This window comes from Dryobates pubescens, chromosome 16 (genome assembly GCF_014839835.1).
Source record: "Dryobates pubescens isolate bDryPub1 chromosome 16, bDryPub1.pri, whole genome shotgun sequence".
Taxonomy (NCBI): Eukaryota; Metazoa; Chordata; class Aves; order Piciformes; family Picidae; genus Dryobates; species Dryobates pubescens.
Genome location: NC_071627.1, coordinates 15,457,764 through 15,479,951, shown reverse-complemented (window position 1 = coordinate 15,479,951; position 22,188 = coordinate 15,457,764). Strand labels below are relative to the sequence as shown.

The following is a 22,188-nucleotide window of genomic DNA, read 5'->3' as shown; positions in this document are numbered from 1 at the left end:
CAAAGCTGCTGTTTTTTTCTGTAGGATTTACAAAATAAAAGCTAAGGTACAAAATGGAAGATGGGATACACAAAGTCCTCAGGTGTTGATGCTTGGAGACAGCCTCAGAACGCTTTCCAGGAAGAACTATGTCCTTGGACCAAAAAAATCAGGTTATTATTACAACACAACTGACTGTGCACTGGTAAAAGTTACTGCATAAATTACTGACAAATACCAGTAAGGAATTTATCTTCTGTGAACAATTCTCATCAGCATTCAGACAGTTGGGTTTTGAGGGCATCACAATGGAATCTTTTGAAATGTAATAAAAGGTGATCCCCTTATTCAGATGACCTAACTTATTAACCTGAATCCTGTATACAGTGCAGCACAATACAAAAGGTGCTATTGTTTTGGATAAATCAGAGGAAAAGATGGATTGCTAGGCTGAAACTGCCCTGTCTTACAGCTTGCAAAATGGGACAAACTGTTCTGCTACATTTTCTGATTTAATCAAACTTGGAGAAGAAAATTGGAGACGTATATCTGTGCCTACAGGAGTAATTAATTCCTAGTGCTGGTGAGAATAACTTGGATAAAATGTGGTGTTACGATCCCCCTGTAGTTCTTTAAATTTTTAAGCAACCATAAGTCTTCTGCTGGATGGCAGTTTAAGAGAAAGAGTGAAAGAGTATACTTTCACCTTCCTTTCAGTACTGCTCTCTGATTTTTAGTCATATATTTGCTTTTGCATTTCTCTGGGTGGTGCTGGTAGTGCCAAACTGAGACCTTTTTGACTTGAATAGAATAGAATTAACCAGGTTGGAAAGGACCTTCGAGATCATCGTGTCCAACCTATCACCCAACACCATCTAATCAACTAAACCATGGCACCAAGCACCCCATCCAGTCTCTTCCTAAACACCTCCAGGGATGGTGACTCCACCACCTCCCTGAGCAGAGAAAATGAGATGATGGATTAAGTGGTCGGCCCCTTTTTTTCTGCCTGGGGCTGTTGCTTGTGGAACAGGAGTGACTGAATGGCACATATTGTCACTTAGGAATAGTCTCAGTTAGTTTGACATGTTAACTTCAACTGACTGTCAGGGATGGATGTGACCTGTTGTCTGTGGAAGTGCTGCTCACAATTTGAGCACAGGTAGTGATGTACCATGGAGTTACAGCAAGCAGAGGTCAGCCACAGTCTGGCAATGTTTATTACTCTACCCCTTGAGCAGAGAGGGCAGATTTGGCACAGTCTTTGCAGCTCTTAGCAAGATTTGGGAAAGGCTTTTTTGAGTGACTACAACCTTAAGCTGAAATTAAACTCCTCTTAAGTGTGTGGTACAGCAGTAGCCTCACACAACTGCAGGGGGAAGCAGATGACTACTAATGGATGACTTAGAACTGGAATTTGAAACTGAAAAAATAATGCTCCTTATCTGTTCAAATTCCTTGCTTCTGTGCACCCTTTGAACTCTTGTAATTTTAAATTGGCTGCTGCTTGGTGACCTTACAAAAGGGTACATGAGATGCAGATGTGCATTGTCACACTGTATAAATAGCCTTGCAGGGAAGAGGGAATCTGCATTTGCTGCTCTTGACAAAACTGGAGCCAAGAAGAGTTCCCTACCAATGTTAAATCAATTGATCAAATAAAATGCATAGGAACAGCCAGAGGAAGCATAGTTGGAAGCATTACAAACTGAGGGGGTTTGTCCTTCATCTCTCAGCAGCTATTTTTAAGGATTTCACTTCCAGCATTTTTATTATATTGGTTACTTCCAAAACAGTGAAAATGTGTAGGTTGCTTTTCTCTCTGATAGCAGAATAATGCTTCAGTGCTTTTACTTTTAACCCTGAGGTTTTTGGCACTGCAGCTAAGGTCTGGGGACTGCATTTGATGCCCTTTCTTTTTGACTTACTGCACTTTATTGTCAGAACACCAAGCGCTTTTAGTTTCTTCAGCGTATGAACGACTGCAATTCAGTAACCGAATCTGCAGATATTTTCAATCAGACTACTGGTTAAATGTAGTAATTCCTTTGGGACTTTGTTGTTGTTACTTTATGCATCAAAAACTAGTGCCTGTCACTTGGTATTTGTCATCAATTTGCCCAAAAAACCCAAACATTAAGATTTTGCTGACTTTGGAACGGCAGAAAATCATAGTGGAGCGTGAGTTAGGGAAGTTGTGCCTGACCCTAATGTCACATATATGAGCAGCCTGAGGGAATGTAATGGGCCAAGATATCTTTAGGCAGAGCATTCTAGGAGTTCAGTCTGACCTACTTCCCTCACTGAGGAAAAGGAAACCTGCCCTGCAGCTACTTGGTTCTTTTGCTGAAAAATGAGTGGGTGGGGACACTGGAATGACATTGTGCAAAATTTGTCCCAAGGACAAGTCACTTGCAATTTTTTCAGTCTGGGCTGATATGATCACTGTAAACTGATGACCAGTCAATTTGCAGTCGTCTGTTGAAGCTGGAAATCTAGCATGCTGAGTGAAGAGGTTATGTCTTCTAGCAGTGGTTTGGTTTTGGCTGGTTTATGGGTTTTTTTACCCTGTATTTGAATAGAGGGCAGATTCTGAGGGCATTCATTGGAGCAGTCCTTTCATGTTAAATATAAATCCATCCAAAATAGTTGACTTTCCACTGCTTTTGTGTTAGGATTTTCTGTTTAAGAAATGTATATGTGGAGGAATAAGTGATGTATTTGTTCCACAAGTAATTACTGTGCTTGTGAGGGTAGGCCGTTTAGGGCTTCAGGGCTGTGGCGTGTGGCAGCTTCTGTCCTTCTTCCCCACGAGCTTCCCCAGCTCACACCTAACCACCTAAGCATGAGGAGGAACTTCTTTACTGTAGGGGTGATAGGGCACTAGAGCAGGCTGCCCAGGGAGCTTATGGAATCTCAGGCTCTGGAGACTTTTAAAATCCACCTGGATGTGTTGCTATGTGACCTTCTCTAGGTGAACCTGCCTTGGTAGGGAGGTTGAGCTAGATGATCTCCAGAGGTCCCTTCTGATCTCTACCATTCTGTGATATACCAAGGAAGAGGCTTTTGGGGGAGGAGTTTTATTGAGTCATCAGCTCCCCAGTGTCCCAGTCTGAGAGTCATTAAACTATTTGGTTGCTCAGAACATCACTGCCCATGTTTCTCTGGTGTTCAAAGCCATACCTTGGTCTGTCTTCTGTGCTGTTGAGACTTCAGGTCACAACCCTTTTGGCTGCCTGAGAAGGAATCTCACAATTGAAGAGTTTTCTGTTGTTCCTTTTTCTTAAAAAAAAAGTCTATTTTAAGCTTAGTCAGCCCTATGAGGAGAGGCTGAGGGAGCTGGGGTGGCTTAGCCTGGAGAAGAGGAGGCTCAGGGGAGACCTTACTGCTCTCTACAACTACCTGAAGGGAGGTTGTAGCCAGGTGGGGGTTGGTCTCTTCTCCCAGGCAACCAGCACCAGAACAAGAGGAAACAGTCTCAAGCTGCACCAGGGGAGCTTTAGGCTAGATATTAGGAAGAAGTTCTTCATTGAAAGAGTGATTGGCCATTGGAATGTGCTGCCCAGGGAGGTGGTGGAGTCACCATCCCTGGAGGTGTTTAGGAAGAGACTGGATGGGGCGCTTGGTGCCATGGTTTAATTGATTAGATGGTGTTGGATGATAGGTTGGACTCGGTGATCTCAAAGGTCTCTTCCAACCTGGCTAATTCTATTCTATATTCTCCTGAAGCCTTCTTGATTTATAAATCACTTTACATTAGTGTTTAATACTTGACTGAGGTAACCACATAATATTTTGCAATAAATTTAATAAAATGAAACAAAATAGTGCTGATAATGCAGGCATAGCTTTTAATCCACTATGCCTTGATTTTAGTATTTCTGTATCGGGAGTACTGTAACTCTGCTGTAGTTCTCATTTTGCACAAAAAATTTCTTCCCTTATTGTAGAGGTTTGACTCTACCTTATGCAACAGTGAATCAGTGGCACTTAAAGGCCAATTCTAAATAGGTCATGAGCAATGAAGTCAGTAGGGCCAATGTCTCAAGGATCCTTTTTGTTGAAGGAGGGCTGTCTGTGTAGACCTTTCATATTTTCCAGTAGATCTTCCATATTTTCCTAACCTGTTCTGTGCTGAAATTTGATTGCTTTGTTCACTGCTACGAAAATTACTTCTGTGGTGCTAACCTTCACTCTATGACTTTCACTCAGCTCAAGATGTTTTAAAAACTCCTTTCTGTGGAGGGCCAGCAGTGTGTGGCAGTGACCTTGCTGGAGCTGTGCTGCGTGGCACTTTGACAGTTTGGGTACAGCTTTCAAATGCAGTTATGTACTCCCTGTGCTGAACAACAAAATCCTGCACATGCACAAAGAATTTGTGCTTTCAATTTGTGCTTTTTTGGCACACTTGTGTTTAGAAAGCACCAACATCAGTGCAGGTGACATTGTGGAAGGACTTGTGTCGGTTTGTCAACCCACCCTTGGGGAAAGCCAGTTTCTAAGTAGTGGTGCCTATTTTGTCTGCCCTATATTTTGTTGTATTTGTTTAAATATGAGGAGCAAAAAGTACTAGAAGACATATTTAATAGGCAATAGGAAAAAACATGAGTGATCTAGGCATGTTTCAGAAGGGTTGGATGGTCTTTCATTATGTAATTTTATGTATCACAACTGAATGCCCTTCCCCAGTGCCTCGTTTTCAGACCATTGTGATCCGTTATTACTAAGAAGGTGACAATGGTAAGGTGAATTACTTTCCAAAACCAATGAAAGCAAGAGGAGAGAGCCTTTGATTTTGTATTGTTTGTCAGCTGCTTGGCATAGCTGTGAGATGGTGCAGTGCTCCACAAAGAGTACTATATTTAGCTGTTTCCAAGGAGATGTTCTGTGCGATATTGATAATTGCATTAATCCTTGATTTACACAATCTGCAGGAAAGGAAACTGCTCCTTTTCCTAGTGTTGGCTTTTTAATTGCTCAATGATCTGTAATTCATAGACACCTTGGTTTAGGTCCTTTGTGTATGCATGCGTGTTGGGGACAAAAATCAGTGGCCAAATGATCGTTTTTCTACCCTAGAAATTATTCATGAACATGAGCATTGCTTCTTGATGTTACTGCCTTACACTTGCTTTGTTTGTGTGTGTGTGAGGTATGTCTGCATGTGAAAGTCTGCCATTGTAAATAGGTTGAGGGGATGGCTGGGTGACATTCTGTGTTTTCTGTGTCAAAGGCTAAGAGCATTCATGTCAACTTCACTTGTGCCAAGAGTACTGTTAAGATATTCATGGTTGAAAACACAACTCTGCTCAGCATGTGCAATTTTCACTGTATAACAGAACAATCTTCCTGTCTCCGAGTCTGATGGTTTAGTCACTCCCTGCATAAGAAATCTTCCAGGGCAGTATTATCCCTGGAACTGTTTCTGATGCAGGCAGCTCAACATGCTATGTACATCTCTGAAAGTAACTGAATTTCTGAGGTGGAATAACTTCAATCAAGACTTTTGAGACTTTGCATCTCAAATACATTCTACATAGTTGACCTGCACCAACTGAATTAAATTGAGTTGGAAAGAAGCAAAGAGCCAGCTAAAAAGCTAACATATAATCCACTCCTCCTGCATATTGTTGTCCATGAACTGCAGATTTTTAATTGCCTTGCTGTTATACTCCAGTGTTTCATGGATGTATAAAATCTTTCATGTCACAATGACTACAAGCAAGTGATCTTGGTGCCCGTTAGAATTCTCGGGGTTATGTTTTATTCTGATTTCCATTCATACTTTATTTGGAACTGCAGCTGACCTACTTGTTCATTTCAATTAAATACTTTGAGACATTGTCTTTTCTTTTGTAGAAAAGAAGAAAGGAGAGCACAACACTGAAGGAGAAAGGAAATGAGCAGTTCAAGAAAGGAGGTGGGTGGATAATCTTTTAACTCCACATGGATTTAAGAGAATCTTAAGTTCTTAGCCATCATGGTGGTGGTGTAGAAAACCCATAGGAAGAATTCACACCTAGCATTGTTCAAATTTATCATCAGTATCATTTTTCATCCAGGTCTAGAGAACAGAAAGAAGTAGCAGACCTCCTTAAAAGTTGTTTGAATCACAGACTTGGATTTCTAAAGCAAACTTCTCATGAAAGCTAAGTGTGTAAATCAGGAACATGATACACACACATCTAGACTATCTTCTGTTTGACGTGTGTATGTACATTGTAGCTTATGCCAGAGTTGGTCATGTTCTGAACATGACCAGCATACATAACAGCAGGGTTGAGGTCAGTAACACATAGTTACACCAGTGCTTTTAATTAAAAAACACAAAGGAGGAAGTGATTTTTGACTCCTGGCTTTCATTTAAGGTCCTGGTGGATAGAGCATTCACAAAGAAACCAGGAAATGCAGATTCATACTTTCCTCAGTCAGCAGGGACACAAACAAATAACTTCCCAGAAGTATACCCTGATAACCAGACAGTGGCCTTCCTGTTGGAGGTGTCTTATTGTGTGCTGAGAGCAAGATTCCTGGGGAATGACTTATCAGTTCAGGCCAGCATCAGAGTAGGCAGAAGGGAATTGCTTAGGCCATGATAGCAGCAAGCCTGTAATGTTGGCTGAATTATCTTGTGAAGTGTCATCCCTAGCCTCCTGTTGACAGGTTCTCTGTCAGATCTTTCTAGTGTGTCTGTGCCTGCCAAAGTGCTTACTAATCAGAAATACAGAAACCTTTAAGCACCTGGATGGTCAACAGCTAATGTGCAAAGAGAGAATTGCTCTGCCTTGAGGACAATGTACTCATCAGCTGGCAGGGCATTGTTCAGAGTCAATACAGAGCCCATTCACTCTTGACTCTGCCTTCATCAGAAAATTAATAACTTCATAATCCCATGTGGTTTACCACTGGTCCTTGCTTTAGACCAGACTTGATGATGGATGACCTTCAGGTGATAATGGGTTTGTGGTGACTGACCTTTAAGTCATTGAAGATTATGCGGCAAATAGAATATCTCTGTAGCTGCTTTGAACAGGTATCAGTGCAGTGATGTGTTTCAGCATGTGCTTTCTTTCAGATCCAGGATCCACTCAAGGAGACTGGTATTGAAATAGAATGAAACAGTTTCAGGGATGAGAATTACATGCACTTCATGCTGCATTTGTTGCATTAAGCTCAGGACTATATTTATGCTTTTACAAGGGTGTTGATATGAAAATAATTAATTGTCATTGATACATATACTAAGTAATGTACTTGAGAGCAGCTACTGATTCTGGTTTAATATTGCATCATGCATTGAGAAATGTTTCCAAAGTAATCTTAGCCATGTGGCTCACTGACTGTGCTGGCATTTGAAATAAATGGTCTGTTTTGTTTTTCTGCTATTGCATCTGCAGACTATGGGGAGGCAGAAGACTCTTACACAAGGGCTCTGCAGATTTGTCCAGCGTGCTTCCAAAAAGACAGGGCTGTTTTATTTTCAAATAGAGCTGCTGCAAAAATGAAACAGGTGAATTTTCTCTTTATTTCATTCAACAGCAGGTATTGATTATATGACAAATGCAATACTGAAGTCATTAGGGGTGCATAAAGAAGGGCAAAGGAACAAAGCTGTTTGCACATTTTGCTGCTTGCTCAGTCTGTCATGCTCCTGGTAGAACTGCTGGTATGCATGGTTTTACTGAGGATGAATGCAGACACAAAAGTTGTTGTGGGAACAGTTGTCCAAAGTTGCTCTGCTGCATTATGTTTAAAACACTGATTTTCCTTGGTTAGAATTGTTGTTAGTGTTTTTTCTAAGGGCCTGCATTGTCAGGAACTCCTCTTCATTTGGTGGTCTCAAATGCTTAGAGACATAGGCAGGACATGCTAACTATGGCTTTATTGATTCAGTGAGTCTGCTTCCTTCACAGCTGCTATGTAGCAGGACAGGCCTGCACTGTAGGGTATGGTCTGGATAGAATGTCTGCAGCTTTCTTCATATGTTTTCTGTTCCTTGACCAGGGACAGGTGCCCAGATGTTACCAGGAAGAGCAATACACTCACCATGGAAGGCGTAGAAGACAATCTCTCAGAACAGAAACTTTCACTCCTTTTGAAAGAGGAGAGATTAAGAATTCAGGAGAAATTACTCCCTATTTTTGCCCTTTATTAAAGGTTAAATTATTGTAGAAAGATGGCACAGTAACTCCTATCCTCAGTTTACCCCCTTGCAAAAGGAACTTTTCTTGCAGTTTTCCTTCAGTATTGAAGACAGATAAAGTTCTAGTTAGAAATGTACCTTGCAGCCATATTTAGTCACACATAAATGAATTCTTACTCAGCACAGAGTATTCTTGGTCAGCTACTTGCTGTTGGGATACTAAGTTGTTTAAGCAGACAAGAAAAATATGGAATAAAATCTGTGATAATAGATGCTGCAGCCTTTCATATGTGAAAGCTGTAAACAAAAGAACTGCCTCATAATCCAGTATTAACTATTCATATCACTGGGAAACTAATCCAGTAGTCCTCAAAGGAGCCCAAGGTGATGAAAGACAGTAGTTTGTGCACAGTTATGTCACCAGTATAGATCCATGGAACCTGGCAGACCAATACATTACTCTGAAAATAGATTCATATTATTACTACCCCATTAAGTTTGTTCTTCCATGCCTGCTCACCTGTTTGTTTTGCACTACAATAAAAGCTTGTGAGGCGTTCTTCTCTGAGACAGCTTCTGTTTTATGGAGGAGAAAGTTAGTTCCTCAGGTGGAGAACAATGGCTACTACTTAGATCAACAATACAAGCACAGAACAGCCTGGGTTTGTTTGGTTTTTTCATTATTTCCTTTTTAATCCCTTTTGGTTTAGATGAAAATAGGATCTCTGTCTCAGCTCTTACGCTTCTTTTTTTGTTTCATTACAGGCAGATTGCATGGCTCTTGTCTTCTAACTCTGGTTGTCTGGCTCCACTAAAATGCTGTCCCTAACAGTTCTGAAAGTCTCATGCATTGCCCTTTGTAGGGAAAGCTGTACTGGTGCTACAGGCAGTATCTGCTTTCTAAATGTCTTAGCTTTTACAGAAAATAATTTATCCAGGACCCTTGGGAACCTATTCCAACCCCTTAATTAATTGACAAAGGTAGAAAAGCTGTAGCTGGGTTAAGCCAAGGCCTGCAGATTTGACTCAGCCTTTGACTGCAGCTTGCTGCTGAGTGCAGACCGATTAGTGGGGCAGCCATGCAATTTGAACACTGGCAGCCTTCACAGGGAGGAAGCTAATCACTGCTAAGGAGCTTTGCATCAGAAGCAAAGGTATGAAAAGCCTTGATTACATGGACATCTCAGTGCCTTGGAATGCCAGAGAAACCTTTTGGCTTGCAATTGTAAATCGTGTTTCCCAAGAAATATGACTTAAATATAACAAAGCTATTGTGTTCTAGGAGAAGATAGAAGCTGCCCTAAGTGACTGCAGCAAAGGTATGTCTTGTTTCTGTGCTGTTCTTGTGCCAGATCTTTCATGCATTAATTATGGCAGTTAGTGCTTTACTGCAGAGCTGTGCTTTTGGGCATAGGGTCTGTAAAGAATTCAAAGAAAAGCTGTGATGGAAGACACCAGAATGTAGAATTACTGCTATTACTTAATTTACAAAGTGTCTAGCAAACCTTTCCTGCCTGTAATATTTTGCTTTCTATTCTCTTGGGACAATAAGGCTGCTGTTTGTACTTCTTTCTAACAGGAAGGTCTTTTTATTATGGAAGCTGTTTCCTTACACCTATTACTTTAAACCTACTTCAACCTGCCATTTTCTCCAGATCTTGGTTTAATTTCCAATTCCAAAGAACCATGAGGCCTTACAGAATTAAAAGTCTTATGGAGCCCCTTTTATGCAAGGCTTTTGCTTTGTCATAGGGCTTATACTCTCTCATTCTTGTCCTGCCTAGTTTTTCTCCCTGCAACTTCTGCTGAAAACATTTCAGTTGTGCATTGCTTTATTGCATCCACCTACTCACCCATGCTTGAGTATTTGTTCAACTCCCCATGACAGCTGGGGAAAAAAGTCCAAATTAGCAGTCAGAAAACTAATCTAATGGCTGCCTGCCAGTTCTGCTTGTACAGTAAAGAAGAGTCTGTGCATGCTAAAAGCATTCTTGAAGGTAACAAATTGTAGCTGGCCTCTGCCACTTTTAGGTTTTGCCTTGTTTTGGTGGTGGTGCATTTTGAAAAATACTCCTGCTCATTTTGTTGTGGCTGAAAGGGAATCAGTCTGCTTTGCAGCACTGAGGCTTAAACCTACCATGGCTTGACACTCCCCAGGGACTTGGCTCACAAACTGCAATGCAACACTTGAAGCACAGCAGAGCAATTCACACTAACCTGCGACTTGCTGACTGTAGCATTGTCTTTGTCCTTCCAGAAGAAATAAGGTAGAACATTTAGCTAGGAAAATCCTAGGCTTACTTGTCCCAAGAAATATTTTAATGCATAAAATGGGCAGTCCTTTATATTCCCTCTTTCTATGTTGAAAAATGGATGAAGAAATGCTTAAGAAATTACCATTTGCAGGTTAAGTTTAGCATTCAGCCTTAACTGCATCTGTAAACATGGTCATGGCTACCAAGGGGATAAGGAGAGGAAAAGCTTAAATTCAGTCAGTAGTACCCCTCTGCTCACTTGCAGAGCTAATGTAGCTGTTTGTGGATTCCCAACCCAATTTTGACTGTTTGATATTAAATTTAAAATAATACCAGTAGTTCTCTGGGAGTTTGTCTCAACTTGAAGTGAGAAAAAGCAAGGAGATTCTGATTTTCACTGTTATGTGTAGCTTTAGGTATATTTAACTTCAGCTGTATGCTTATTAAATATACAAAAGGTGAAAAACACAGGTCCTTCAAATTTCTGAAGCATCTCTTAGAAGCTCTGTATAAACAGTGTTTCAAAATCAAGTGTCTGCATTATAAATCACTTCTGTGGCAGATTGTGGACAGTGAATGAAATATGATCCTTTGCTTTCACAGGCAGATGTATACCTTTTCTCAGTTGTGACTTTTAAGCTGTGATTCTGCTTGATTCCAAACTGCCTTGTAAAATTTGACTATTAAGGATTTAACACACACTTAAGAAGGGGGTGTGGAAATGTTTCAAGTGAAATACTGTGCTTTGGTTTCCTTTTCTAGCAGTGGAATTGGATCCTAACTATATTAGAGCTTTGCTGAGGAGAGCAGAACTGTATGAAAAAACAGAAAAACTAGATGAAGCTCTGGAAGATTATAAGGCAATCCTAGAAAAAGACCCATCAGTTCATCAAGCCAGAGAAGCTTGCATGGTAAGCCTTTTCAGTATACTTTGGCCTAACTTTCAACCCAGGCATTTGCTTTGTTATTGTAAACATTTCATGGCTGTTTATGCAAGCAGCTTCACATGCAGTGGTGATAGCTGTTTCTTCTGTGTCTGAAAGTGTAGTGTTTTTCTCATGTCATTTTATGTAGGGAAGATGACATGAACTGCAACTTCCATGACAAGTCTCATGTCCTCTTTTTACCCTTTGTAAAAGGAGTGAAAGTAAATTGTGTTCTGAGCTGTAAGCATCTAATTGGATGTTTAGCTATTGACTAGCAGAGGTGTGCACACACTCTTCTAGTTTTCTGGTTGAGGCTGTTAATTGTATTTATCCCTGTGCTAGGAGAGCTTTCCTGAACCATTGTTACATTTTAGTAGCCATTGTTTCAATATACAAAGAGGGTGGTGAGACACTGAAACAGGTTGCTAAGGGAGGCTGTGGATGCTTCCAGCCCAGAGCTGTTCAAGGCCAGGTTGGAGGAGGCCTTGAGCAGCCTGGTCTAGTGGAAGGTGTCCTTGCCCATGGCAGGGGGGGTTGGAACTAGATGATCTTCAAAGTCCCTTCCAATCCAAACCATGCTATGAATCTATGAATATGCATCTGCAATTTGGAGATGAGAATGCAAGCACCCTATAATACAGCGCTTGGTAGCTGCTGAATTAATGGGAGCCTTGTTTCCTTTCAGTACTGTTTTTCTGATTGGTAAATTTGCAGTTGATTGCCTTTATGGCATGATTATAAAATAATTACTTTTTTTGAGTACTTGATTATGTAACTTTGGGAATGGCAAAGAGAGAGGACTCTGTCAGTCTGTATCTACTTTTGAAGAGCCTACTTTTAATAGTTGATGTTTTTGTTTCTGGATTTAGCTGTTTTCTGTTCTTGTGCTCCACAGTGCCTTGTGTGTGTGTTGGCCACTGAGTTATTTTACTAATAGTGGCTGAAGTCTGCTATTAATCTTCAAAAACTTAGCCTTTCACTTGGAGAAAAGGCACCTTGTGGTTGCTAACAGAACTCTCCTGATGCAGTGAGTTTCTTTGTTCTAAAAAAACATAAATAATAATTCTGTGGCTTACTGTTTTCCAATGTTCACTTTTCCTAGATTCATAGAATGGTTTAGGTTGGAAGGGGTCTTAAAGATCATTTAGTTCCACTCCTCCTGCTCTGGGCAGGGACACCTTTCATTAGGCCAGGTTTCTCAAGGCCTTATCTGAGCTGGTCTTGAACGTCTCCAGGGAGGGGGAATTCACGACCTCCATGGGCAACCTGTTCCAGTGTCTCACCACTCTCACTGTAAAGAAATTCACCATTTTTAATCAAATTACAAGTTCTTCAGGAATAAATATTTCTTGCAAAACCTTTGCCATATCTCTGTAAATGCAAGGAAGTGCTCTGAAAGCTTCCTTGGGCTTGAGGATGTGTCAGCTTGGATGAAAAAAGGTAAATCCCCAGCAGTTCCTGAAACCCCAGTTTGACATGTAAATAATCCCTGGTCAATGGGGATTTTAAGTCACTGGCACAGCCTGCTGGTTTGAGGTTTTAAGTAACTCTTTTTGTGTAAAATACCAGCAGGAGTGATTTTTCTAGTGATATTTAGTATGTTAATGCTCAGTGTGGAAAATAGCTGTGGATTTGACAAGTGCAGAGGGTCTTTTCACAGGGGTGGTAAGAAGAGAAATTTATTTTGTGCAGAAAGCTTCTCTTACAGGCTGCTTGCTGTTATTATTTTTGAAAAGAGGTTATGAAGACTGTGTTGAAAGAACAAATGTGGTAAAGGTATAGCCAGACAGCCTGTGCTTTTGAGGGAACATGTGCCAAAGTACAGAGGTGGTCACTCTATCAAATTGGGAGCTTCAGGTCATGGTAGGTGAGTGGTTTAAAAGCACTGGGGAGCTTGGAAATAGCTGACCACCTTCTGCAGGGGAAACAAGAGCTGAATTGTTCTTTACTTCCATTTTAAGGTAAATCAATGCAAATTTCAAATGCAGTTCTTAGCTGGGCATTTGCCACTTGCCAAAATTTTGCTTTACTTAGCTGACTAAATTTTCAAAGGGTGTCATTATTTTAGTTTAGCTTCACATCAGAGAATCTGCAGCTGATTTTGCCCTATTAAAGAAAAAAAACAATTATTTGCTTCACTCACAAAATTATCTCTAAAATCACTTTGAATATGTTGATGCAGGAATAGTTTTGAAGGGCTTAGGTTTTAATTGCTTTAACTCTGCATTTGGGAAAATAAATAATTAGTGATTTCCACCCCCTTTCCCCATACTGTGGTGTTATAAATGACAGATTAGAAACTGCTTTTGTAGCATATTAGACAAGAAGCCTTGCCTGGAATTACTTCCTCTGGGACAGGATCAGTTGCACTGATAGGAGAAAAATATTCTGCTTAATGGTGTAGCTGCTGTTAGTGGTGAGGGTATGGTTTCACAAGGCAGCTTAACTGATCCACTAACTATGTGCTGCTGACAGCTGTCCAGTTGCTTTCGTTGTGCTAGCACTGGTACTAGCTGATGGCCAACCCTGGGGATGGCTGATTCTATCTGTGACTCTAGCAGACAACTAACTCTGCTAAAGAGGAACACAGCAACGAGCAAGCAAAAGTCGGCAACCAAAATACTCTTATATTGCCTTGGCTTTTTGCAGTCAAAAAAGTCCTACTGTAAATGCTAGTGAGGAGGAAGAAGAAGATACGGTCAAGGCATTGCAGGAACTGGGGCCATCTCTTTTGGCAGCACCCACTGACAAGGTCAGTTCACTGTAATGTGAAACAACCCCCAGATGCTTGTTGCATGCATCTGGTTGAGAGCAGGAGAGCACTTTATCACCTAGCTCTTGGCAATGGCTTAATGAGTGACAGGCTTGTCAAACATCATTACTTCATGGGTAGTGAGTGTGATGGGTCCACCACAGCCTGGAAAAAGAGTATTTGTGTAGGCCTTGTGTATAGTCTCCTAGCTGAGACTATGGCTTATTTGATTTAGGAATTCAGCCAAGGAGTCTGCTGACATTTCTAAAGGAAACAATGAGTTTGGTGTCTGTAGCTTGTGGTCTTTTTGTATTAGGCTAGCTCCAGAGTGTGAGGCCCAGTGTAACCTAGCCAGTTACTTGGTAAAATGGAATTGGTGTATAAGGAGTGCATTTTAACAGCTCATCATACAAAGAACAGTGATGATCAGGCAGATTGTTAATAAACACCAGTCAGGACTCCACAGGTACAGATAATCATAGAATGATTTGGGTTGGAAAGGCCCTTAAAGGTCATTCCTTTCCCCCTGCCATGGGCACCTTCTACTAGACCAGGTAGGTCAAAGCCTCATCCAGCCTGATCTTGAACACTTCCAAAGAAGGGACATCCACAACCTCTCCACCCTTATAGTGGAGAATTTCTTCCTCATAGATGACTTGGGAACACTGTCAGTAGTTGGCACAAAATGTAAGGAGTTTAAAAATCTATTTTGGCTGACTGGAACCTCCTGAAGGTATGGATGATACAATCCTTTGTCCCTCTTGCAAAACCACAATTTTCCTTTGCTGAGAGTTCCTATAAGTAATCTCACAGAAGAGCCCTTACTCAGTAACCAGTGGAGGTTTGGGCTAGAAGGGAACCACAAACAGTGCTACTGTTCTTCCTGGCTAATTTTCAGGAATGTTTTAGAAGCATCAGTAATTTATTCTTCATTTCTGTAGCTGGGAAGCACAGAGGTTGACTGTTACATATACCTTCTGCTCCTTGACCTCATTTCACTCGGCAGAGGCTTTAGGCTCGCATGCGGTGCAGAACGCTTTGTGCAAAATGCCCTCAATTTACACTGCAGTGGGATGTAGGACATTGTGCCCCAAGTTGCTCTTGTTCTTTGTCAGGTTTCAGAGTAGAAGCAATCTTAGGAGTCTGAAGCTTAAAACTCACCTCTCGAGAAGTTAAGGAAACACTGACAGCTAGTTTCACACTCTGTAAAAATCATCATCATTAATCTCTACATTCTGTAATAAAAAGCTAATTCCAGCTGTTAATACTGGCTCCACTTTGTGGTTAGCATAGCTAATTTGTAGGAGACAAACTTTGCTGTATTTTAAGGTGAAGTGCACAACTCTGCAGAAATATGGCAGCCTTTCCCCCCCCCCCCCCCACTGGTAATGAAGTGATGCAGCAAGAGAATCTCCAAATTAGCCTCATCCACTGTTAGAGCAAATCTTCTTCCTGTACACAGGAACACTGCTTTAGGGAATAGCATGGTCTTGTTAAAGGACAGTTTACAGATGATTAAATGCACAGTAGTTCTTTGCTTTGATTCCTGATTTGATAGCTGCTTTAACATTTCAGCACTGTTTATACTTCAGAGTACAGTGTTAGCGTTTGGATTTAAATCCTCGTGTCACACACTTCAGTTATTTTTGATGTCTTCAATGCCAAATGAAACAGTTTGAAACTATGTTTTGTGGTCAAATGGTCCCTGTTGATGCTTTCCCAGAAAGTGTTTCATTATATGGTATCAATCTGCAGGCTTTGGGTTTTGTAGCAGGTGTGTAATAGTGCTATGTGAATTTCAGCTTCAACACAGTTTTTGAGGGATTGTCAGGCCAGGTGACCTCAGTTCTCAAAGGAAGCTGTGCTTTGAGATAAGTATCACAGATACTGGATAAATACCTCTCCTTATGGACACCTTTCCATAGATTACTAATACTCCAAATACATTCCTGGAGTGAGAAATGCTAAACTTCTGGAACAGTGGAATCAGACAGACAAAACATGGATCCAGATCAAGGATTTGTGTCTTCATTTCCTACCCAAGCTTAATGTCCAAATGGGAAAGACACAAGGCTCCACATGCCAAACTCATCCAAGATTCAGCACATCTCACAGCCACAATGCAAACTGAATTTAGAGCCTGGGGATATCTGCACATGTTTTCATGCAGGCTTAGGTCTAGATCTGCACCCAACTTAATAAGCCCCTCTGGGTCAGTAGGAGTCAGATGAGGTCTGACTGGACTAATTAGATCTGGCTCACTGGTGGCGATGCTGGGCCTGGGCAGGTTTCAAGCTTAGCCATCCATGTATCTGCATTTTGTTCCTTAGTACCTGTTTTTCTGTATTCTTTTCCTGAAGTATCCCACTTCTCTTCCCTATCATTAGGGAAGATGAACTCTACTTGCCTGTGCTCACCAGCATGTCCTGCTTCAAAGAGGAAAAGAGTAACCAGGCAGTGTTGTCAGTGGGCTTTTTCTTGAGGTGAACATCTTACTTCCCTGTGGCAGTAGTATCAGGACAACAAACCTGTCCCTGATGACTGGAGTTGTAAATGACAGAAAATAACAAGACTGGCAGATGAATTGTTAAGCTATGTTGAAAAGCCAGTTTTTGAAAGGGAAGAGTGCAGTGAATCCCACACCTGTTACCACAGTCTGCAACTGTAATTGATTTACTGGTAGCACTATTACAGCAGAGCTGTTTTATTTGCTACGACCTCCACAGCAAAGAAGAGATAGCATAATTATGCATATAATTGCATGCTGGCCAGAATTACACATTGCTAAGCATAGCATAGGAGCTTGAGATAGTACTTCTGTAAAACGTGACAGAATGTGTCTAAAATGGGACTCTAAGTTGTACTCTGGTTCTGTTACTGTTGTGCTTAAGTAACAACCAGAAAATGCAAACTTTAAATGATACTATGGTAAATTGAGTTGTAGTGAATATAAAGTTCTGTGTAAGGAGGGGAGGGGAGTCGCAGCTCTTCTAGGTACAAATGGGAGGCTCAGATGGTTAGGAATGCACAGTGACCATGCAGTTGTGCAGTGCTCAGTAGAAACTTGTGGTGCATTTGTTTGTGATGGTGCAACAGATTCTAACATTGGTGCCAGTTCTAAGAAGGGAAAAAGCTTGTCAATGAACTGTTGCTTGGACTATACCTTGCTCAGGATGAACTGTTGGGAGTTCCTTTCATGTGTTGAACTGCCCATTCAAGGCCCTCCTGTACAGTACCCTCTCCCCTCAGAACTACATTGTGTATTACATGTGATATATATTAAGAGGCTGCTCATTAGACTATGTTGTGAAGTTAATTCAGTGATCTTCTGATCAAACATTCATGGTTAGAAGATCTTTGTGTTGTCACAGAGTGGATTCTGAAGTGCAGTGCCACCAAGAGCTGCCTTAATGGGTGTTTTCTTCGTTACACCTGTGTTTATGTGCTTGCTCAGTTACTCTAGCCTCTTACCAAATTTAATGCATGCAGCAGAGGAAATAGGGCTAAAATATACATTAATTGTAAGTCTCTCTTAAATAACCATAAGCTTTTCAGTTAAAATTCCAAGCAAACATACCAGATCTGGTTTTCAGCAGTTAATGTGTATGCCTGTATGAAACCCACAAGTTTTGACTTACTGTTTCTGTCAGCTGGTGACATAGGATGAACTACAGGTTTCCAAAATAAGATGCAAGTGTGGTTTTGACATAAGGATTCCTTTTAAGCCATAAGGAATGTATCCTGGATGGGTGTTTGAGGATTCCATTAGCTTAGCCTGCAATTATTGGAAGTATGAGCCTGATTCCAACTGTTAACCTCTCTCCACAGCGATTGCCTAGACAAATCGAAGAGCGGAACGAAAAACTAAAGAAAGAAATGTTAGGTAAGTAGCATGTACCTATAACACACCTAATAATCTCCCTAGTTTACTGGAAAAGTGAAAAATGCATAAGTAGACTCTCTTGCATGAAATTTAAGGATGGATTCTTAGAGTAAATACTTCATAGAATGGCTTAGGTTGGAAGGGACCTTAGAGATCATCTACTCCCAACTTCCCTGTCATGGACAAGGAAAGATGTTGACTTGCTGGAGCATGTCCAGAGAAGGGCAACAAAGTTGGTGAGGGGCTTGGAACACAAGCCCTATGAGGAGAGGCTGAGGGAGCTGGGGTTGCTTAGCCTGGAGAAGAGGAAACTCAGGGGTGATGTTATTGCTGTCTACAACTACCTGAAGGGGGGGTTGTAGACAGGCAGAGGTTGGTCTCTTCTCCCAGGCAACCAGAACAAGAGGACACAGTCTCAGGCTGCTCCAGGGGAGGTTTAGGCTGGAGGTTAGGAGGAAGTTTTACACAGAGAGAGTGATTGCCCATTGGAATGGGCTGCCCAAGGAGGTGGTGGAGTCACCATCACTGGAGGTGTTCAGGAGGAGACTTGATAGGGTGCTTGGTTGCATGGTTTAGTTGGTTGGGTGGTGTTGGATGATAGGTTGGACATGATGATCTTGGACATGAAGGTCTCTTCCAACCTGGTTTATTCTATTCTATCTCACTGAGCTAGACTCAGGTGCTCAAGGCCACATCCAACCTGGACTTGAACACCCCCAGGAAGGAGGCATCCACATCCTCCCTGGGCAGCCTGTTCCAGAGAATTCTGTGTTAAACAAAACTCCTGATTGCTTGGTTTCACCTACAGTACTTTCTGAGCCATATAGTTCTCCCATACAGAAAAGGCTATTAGTTAAAATAAGAAGTACTCAAGACCTTCTAAAACAATTTAATAGTGATGCCATGTAAAAGCAGGAGAAAGTGGTTTGAAACAGACCAACTACTCTGTCCTTTCCCTCTGCAAGCAAATTTTGCAAGGAAACATTCAGATGAAAGGGATAAACCAGGGTTTTCACTAAACCTTTATGTAAAAGAAGTCAACCAGCTGTAATAACTGAGCGTTTGATTTTGTGTCTGGAGAAATAAATTTGGTTCTTTTTGTAGCACTTCCAACTTAGAGACCTCCAAGTCTTTGTGTTTACCATGATTTATATAGGATTTCAGTTCTGTTTGTTTAGAGGCTGAATTATACCCACCTAGTGTTACTAACAGGCATCTTGTCTTGCTGGGAGTGGAATTAGCTTTCCTGACTGCATAGCTCCTTGTCATTTGCCATTCTGTACCAAAGGAGGCTCTGACTGTACTTGTTTGTAGAAAAGAGAGTTTAATCAATTGATTGGAATGTGTCTGCCCTCATCATCATGTTGTATGGTATTGTTTGGATAATACCTTTACTGATGTACTTCAAAGGCATAACTAGCTACATAAGATTCCCCAAGTATAACTGATTCTCATGTGTAATGTTAAGTATAATACACTTCCTTGCTTTATGGCTAAAATAAGGGGTTTGGAAGAAACCTGCACCTAAAAAGACTGCTCTCCAACACTGTCTGTTGTCTCCTGGCAAACAGGGTTTGTTAATTGTTATAGGTTCAGATACTGTATAAGCCACTCTGAGTGTAATAGTATAATATCATATGACTAAATAGGTCCTGCTCCTCCACCACCATTTTTGCACCCATCCCAGAGCCAGGGGCAAGACCCTCACCAGCCAAGATACCACACAGAGGAGCTCAACCCCAGTAAAGAGGCCCAGCTAGCACCCGTGGATGATATTGCAATGACCATCAATGCTCTTCCTACCTAACCGGGGGGCCACCAGGCCCCCTGGCCTTTTGTCACCACCACCATCACCCAGTGTGCACCAGGGGCACTCACCAGAGATGAGAGGAGGATCCCTCAGCCCAGATGGGCTCAGCTTGGGGCTTCTGCCTTTCCTGGAGGGGATTAAAAAGGGGAGTGGGTGGGGAGGGCAAAGTGGCCACACCTGGGGTGGGAGGAGACTCCAACAGAACCCAGGTGCCCTGGGGTTTGAGGGGAAAAGGGGGTGGATGAGGGACTTTCAGGGTGTTAGGTAATGATAGGACTAGGGGGAATGGAAAAAAAAAGGGTAGATTCAGATTCTTCCCCATGAGGGTGGTGAGGCTCTGGAATGGTTTGCCCAGGAAGGTGGTAGAAGCCTCATCCCTGGGAGTTTTTAAGGCCGGGCTGCTTGTAGTTCTGGGCAACCTGATCTAGTGTGAAGTGTCCCAGCCCATGGCAGGGAGATTGGAACTGGATGATCCTTGAAGTCCCCTCCAATCCCAACAATTCTATGATTCTGTGATTCTAAAACAATTCTGCAGTTCAGGCTGAGTGTTAGGAAGAAATTCTTCACAGGAAGAGGGATGTGCCATTGGAATGGGCTGCCCAGGGAGGTGGTGGAGTCATTGTCCCTGGGAGTGTTTAAAATAAGACTGGATGAGGCACTTAGTGCCATGGTTTAGCTGATTAGATGGTGTTGGGTGATAGGTTGGACTTCATGATCTTGAAGTTCTTTTCCAACCTGTGCAATTCTGTGATATTTTGGTGGGTTTGGTTTGGTTGGGTTGGTTGGTTGGTTGGTTGGTTTTTTTAATAGAATCTTTTAATTAGTTCTGTTTAGAAGACCCACACAAAAGGGCAGAGACAAATGGCAGTATAAGATAAACTGGCTGTCCCCAACCTGTTTGAGAAACAGCTTTCAATAGTTACTCATTGTAGGTATGACAAGTAGTAGAAGAAATGCTATTGTAGGATAAGCAAGCTTTGAAGGTTTGGGATGGGAGAGGGGAAGACAGTGTTGTGCTACTCTGCATAGAATCAGGTTAAATAAACTCAGTCTTGTCTTGCATACTGTAATGCTAATCCTTAAAATATTTGGGAAGCAAAGACTGCTTCAAAGGCTTATGCTGAAACTGATGTTGTTTTTTTAACTTGCTGTGCAAGGAGCCTGATTTGCTCTTGCTTTGTACCTGTTTTGACCTAGTAAAGCTGCAATCAGGCTTTCCAGAGCTTTACATGATCAGAGTCCTTTTCCACCACTGTACTTAGAACAAGGCATAAATAAAGAAAGGGTAAGTGTGATAGTGCTATAAATAGATGACAAATGCAGAAAATCTCCAGAAGGATCAAGCTCTCTTGTAGGACATGGGATGAATTTTAACACAAGGTAATATGAAAACAATTCCTACTCTTTTTTTGAGCTCTGCCTTTGTTACCAGTGTCTAAAGGGCTTCACTAATCACAGAGGGAAATACTGTAACAAGAAATCCAGCTTTTATAGTGCTGGGTTTTGCCTAGATTTCAGACAGGATGTGATCTTTTAAAAGGTGTTAATCCAGTCAGTGGCAGTTAGGATTTAAGAACTGAACTGGTCTTCTGGAATTCTTAAGACAGGCATCCCTCCTCAGTGACATCACATAGATGCAAGGAGATAAGAGTGATGTTTACTGGTGTAAATAGCCAGGCAAACCAAACTAAGAGGGGGGTAGTACAGCTTGTAACCCTGTGTTCACTGCAGCCTTTGCATGTGACAGGATTCATACAGATTCTCACAGAGATCATTACAGTTATGTGGTGTCACTTGGGCAGGTGATACTTCATTCTTAGCACTGCTTGTGATCATCACTACTGTACTACTTAGCCTGGAGAAGAGGAGGCTCAGAGGAGACCTTATTGCTGTCTACCACTACCTGAAGGAAGCTTGTAGCCAGGTGGGGGTTGGTCTCTTCTCCCAGGCAACCAGCACCAGAACAAGAGGACACAGTCTCAAGCTGTGCCAGGGGAGGTTTAGACTGGATGTTAGGAAGAAGTTCTTCACAGAAAGAGTAATTGGCCATTGGAATGTGCTGCCCAGGGAGGTGGTGGAGTCACCATCCCTGGAGGTGTTTAGGAAGAGGCTGGATGGGGTGCTTGGTGCCATGGTTTAGTTGATTAGATGGTGTTGGGCAATAGGTTGGACTTGATGATCTTGAAGGTCTTTTCCAACCTGGTTAATTCTGTTCTATTTTAATACCAGGTGAGGATTTTTTCTATAACACATTTTCTTGCTAGAACACTTGAAGCTAAGTTAGGAATATGGGCAATAAGAAGGCTAATAATTTTTTGTTGGTTGGTTTTTGTGGGGTTGGTTTGTTTGTTTTAATGAAATGCCCTACTCTTGTTGTTAAGAGAGGTAGCAGTGACATGGATCAACTAATAAAGGCCTGGGAAGGAAATAACTTGACAAG

General features: G+C 41.6%; 1 protein-coding gene across 4 annotated transcripts in view; it reads left to right on the top strand.

Moving 5' to 3' along the window:
- Positions 1-22,188, top strand: part of TTC1 (tetratricopeptide repeat domain 1) — a 35,158-nt gene that overhangs the window by 5,772 nt on the left and 7,198 nt on the right. For all 4 annotated transcript variants that reach the window (XM_054168566.1, XM_054168565.1, XM_009904654.2 and 1 more), the window contains exons 3-7: positions 5,839-5,899; positions 7,377-7,489; positions 9,405-9,441; positions 11,140-11,288; positions 17,884-17,938. In XM_054168566.1, coding sequence (XP_054024541.1) covers positions 5,839-5,899; positions 7,377-7,489; positions 9,405-9,441; positions 11,140-11,288; positions 17,884-17,938 — 415 coding nt within the window. The remainder of the gene's footprint in view (positions 1-5,838; positions 5,900-7,376; positions 7,490-9,404; positions 9,442-11,139; positions 11,289-17,883; positions 17,939-22,188) is intronic.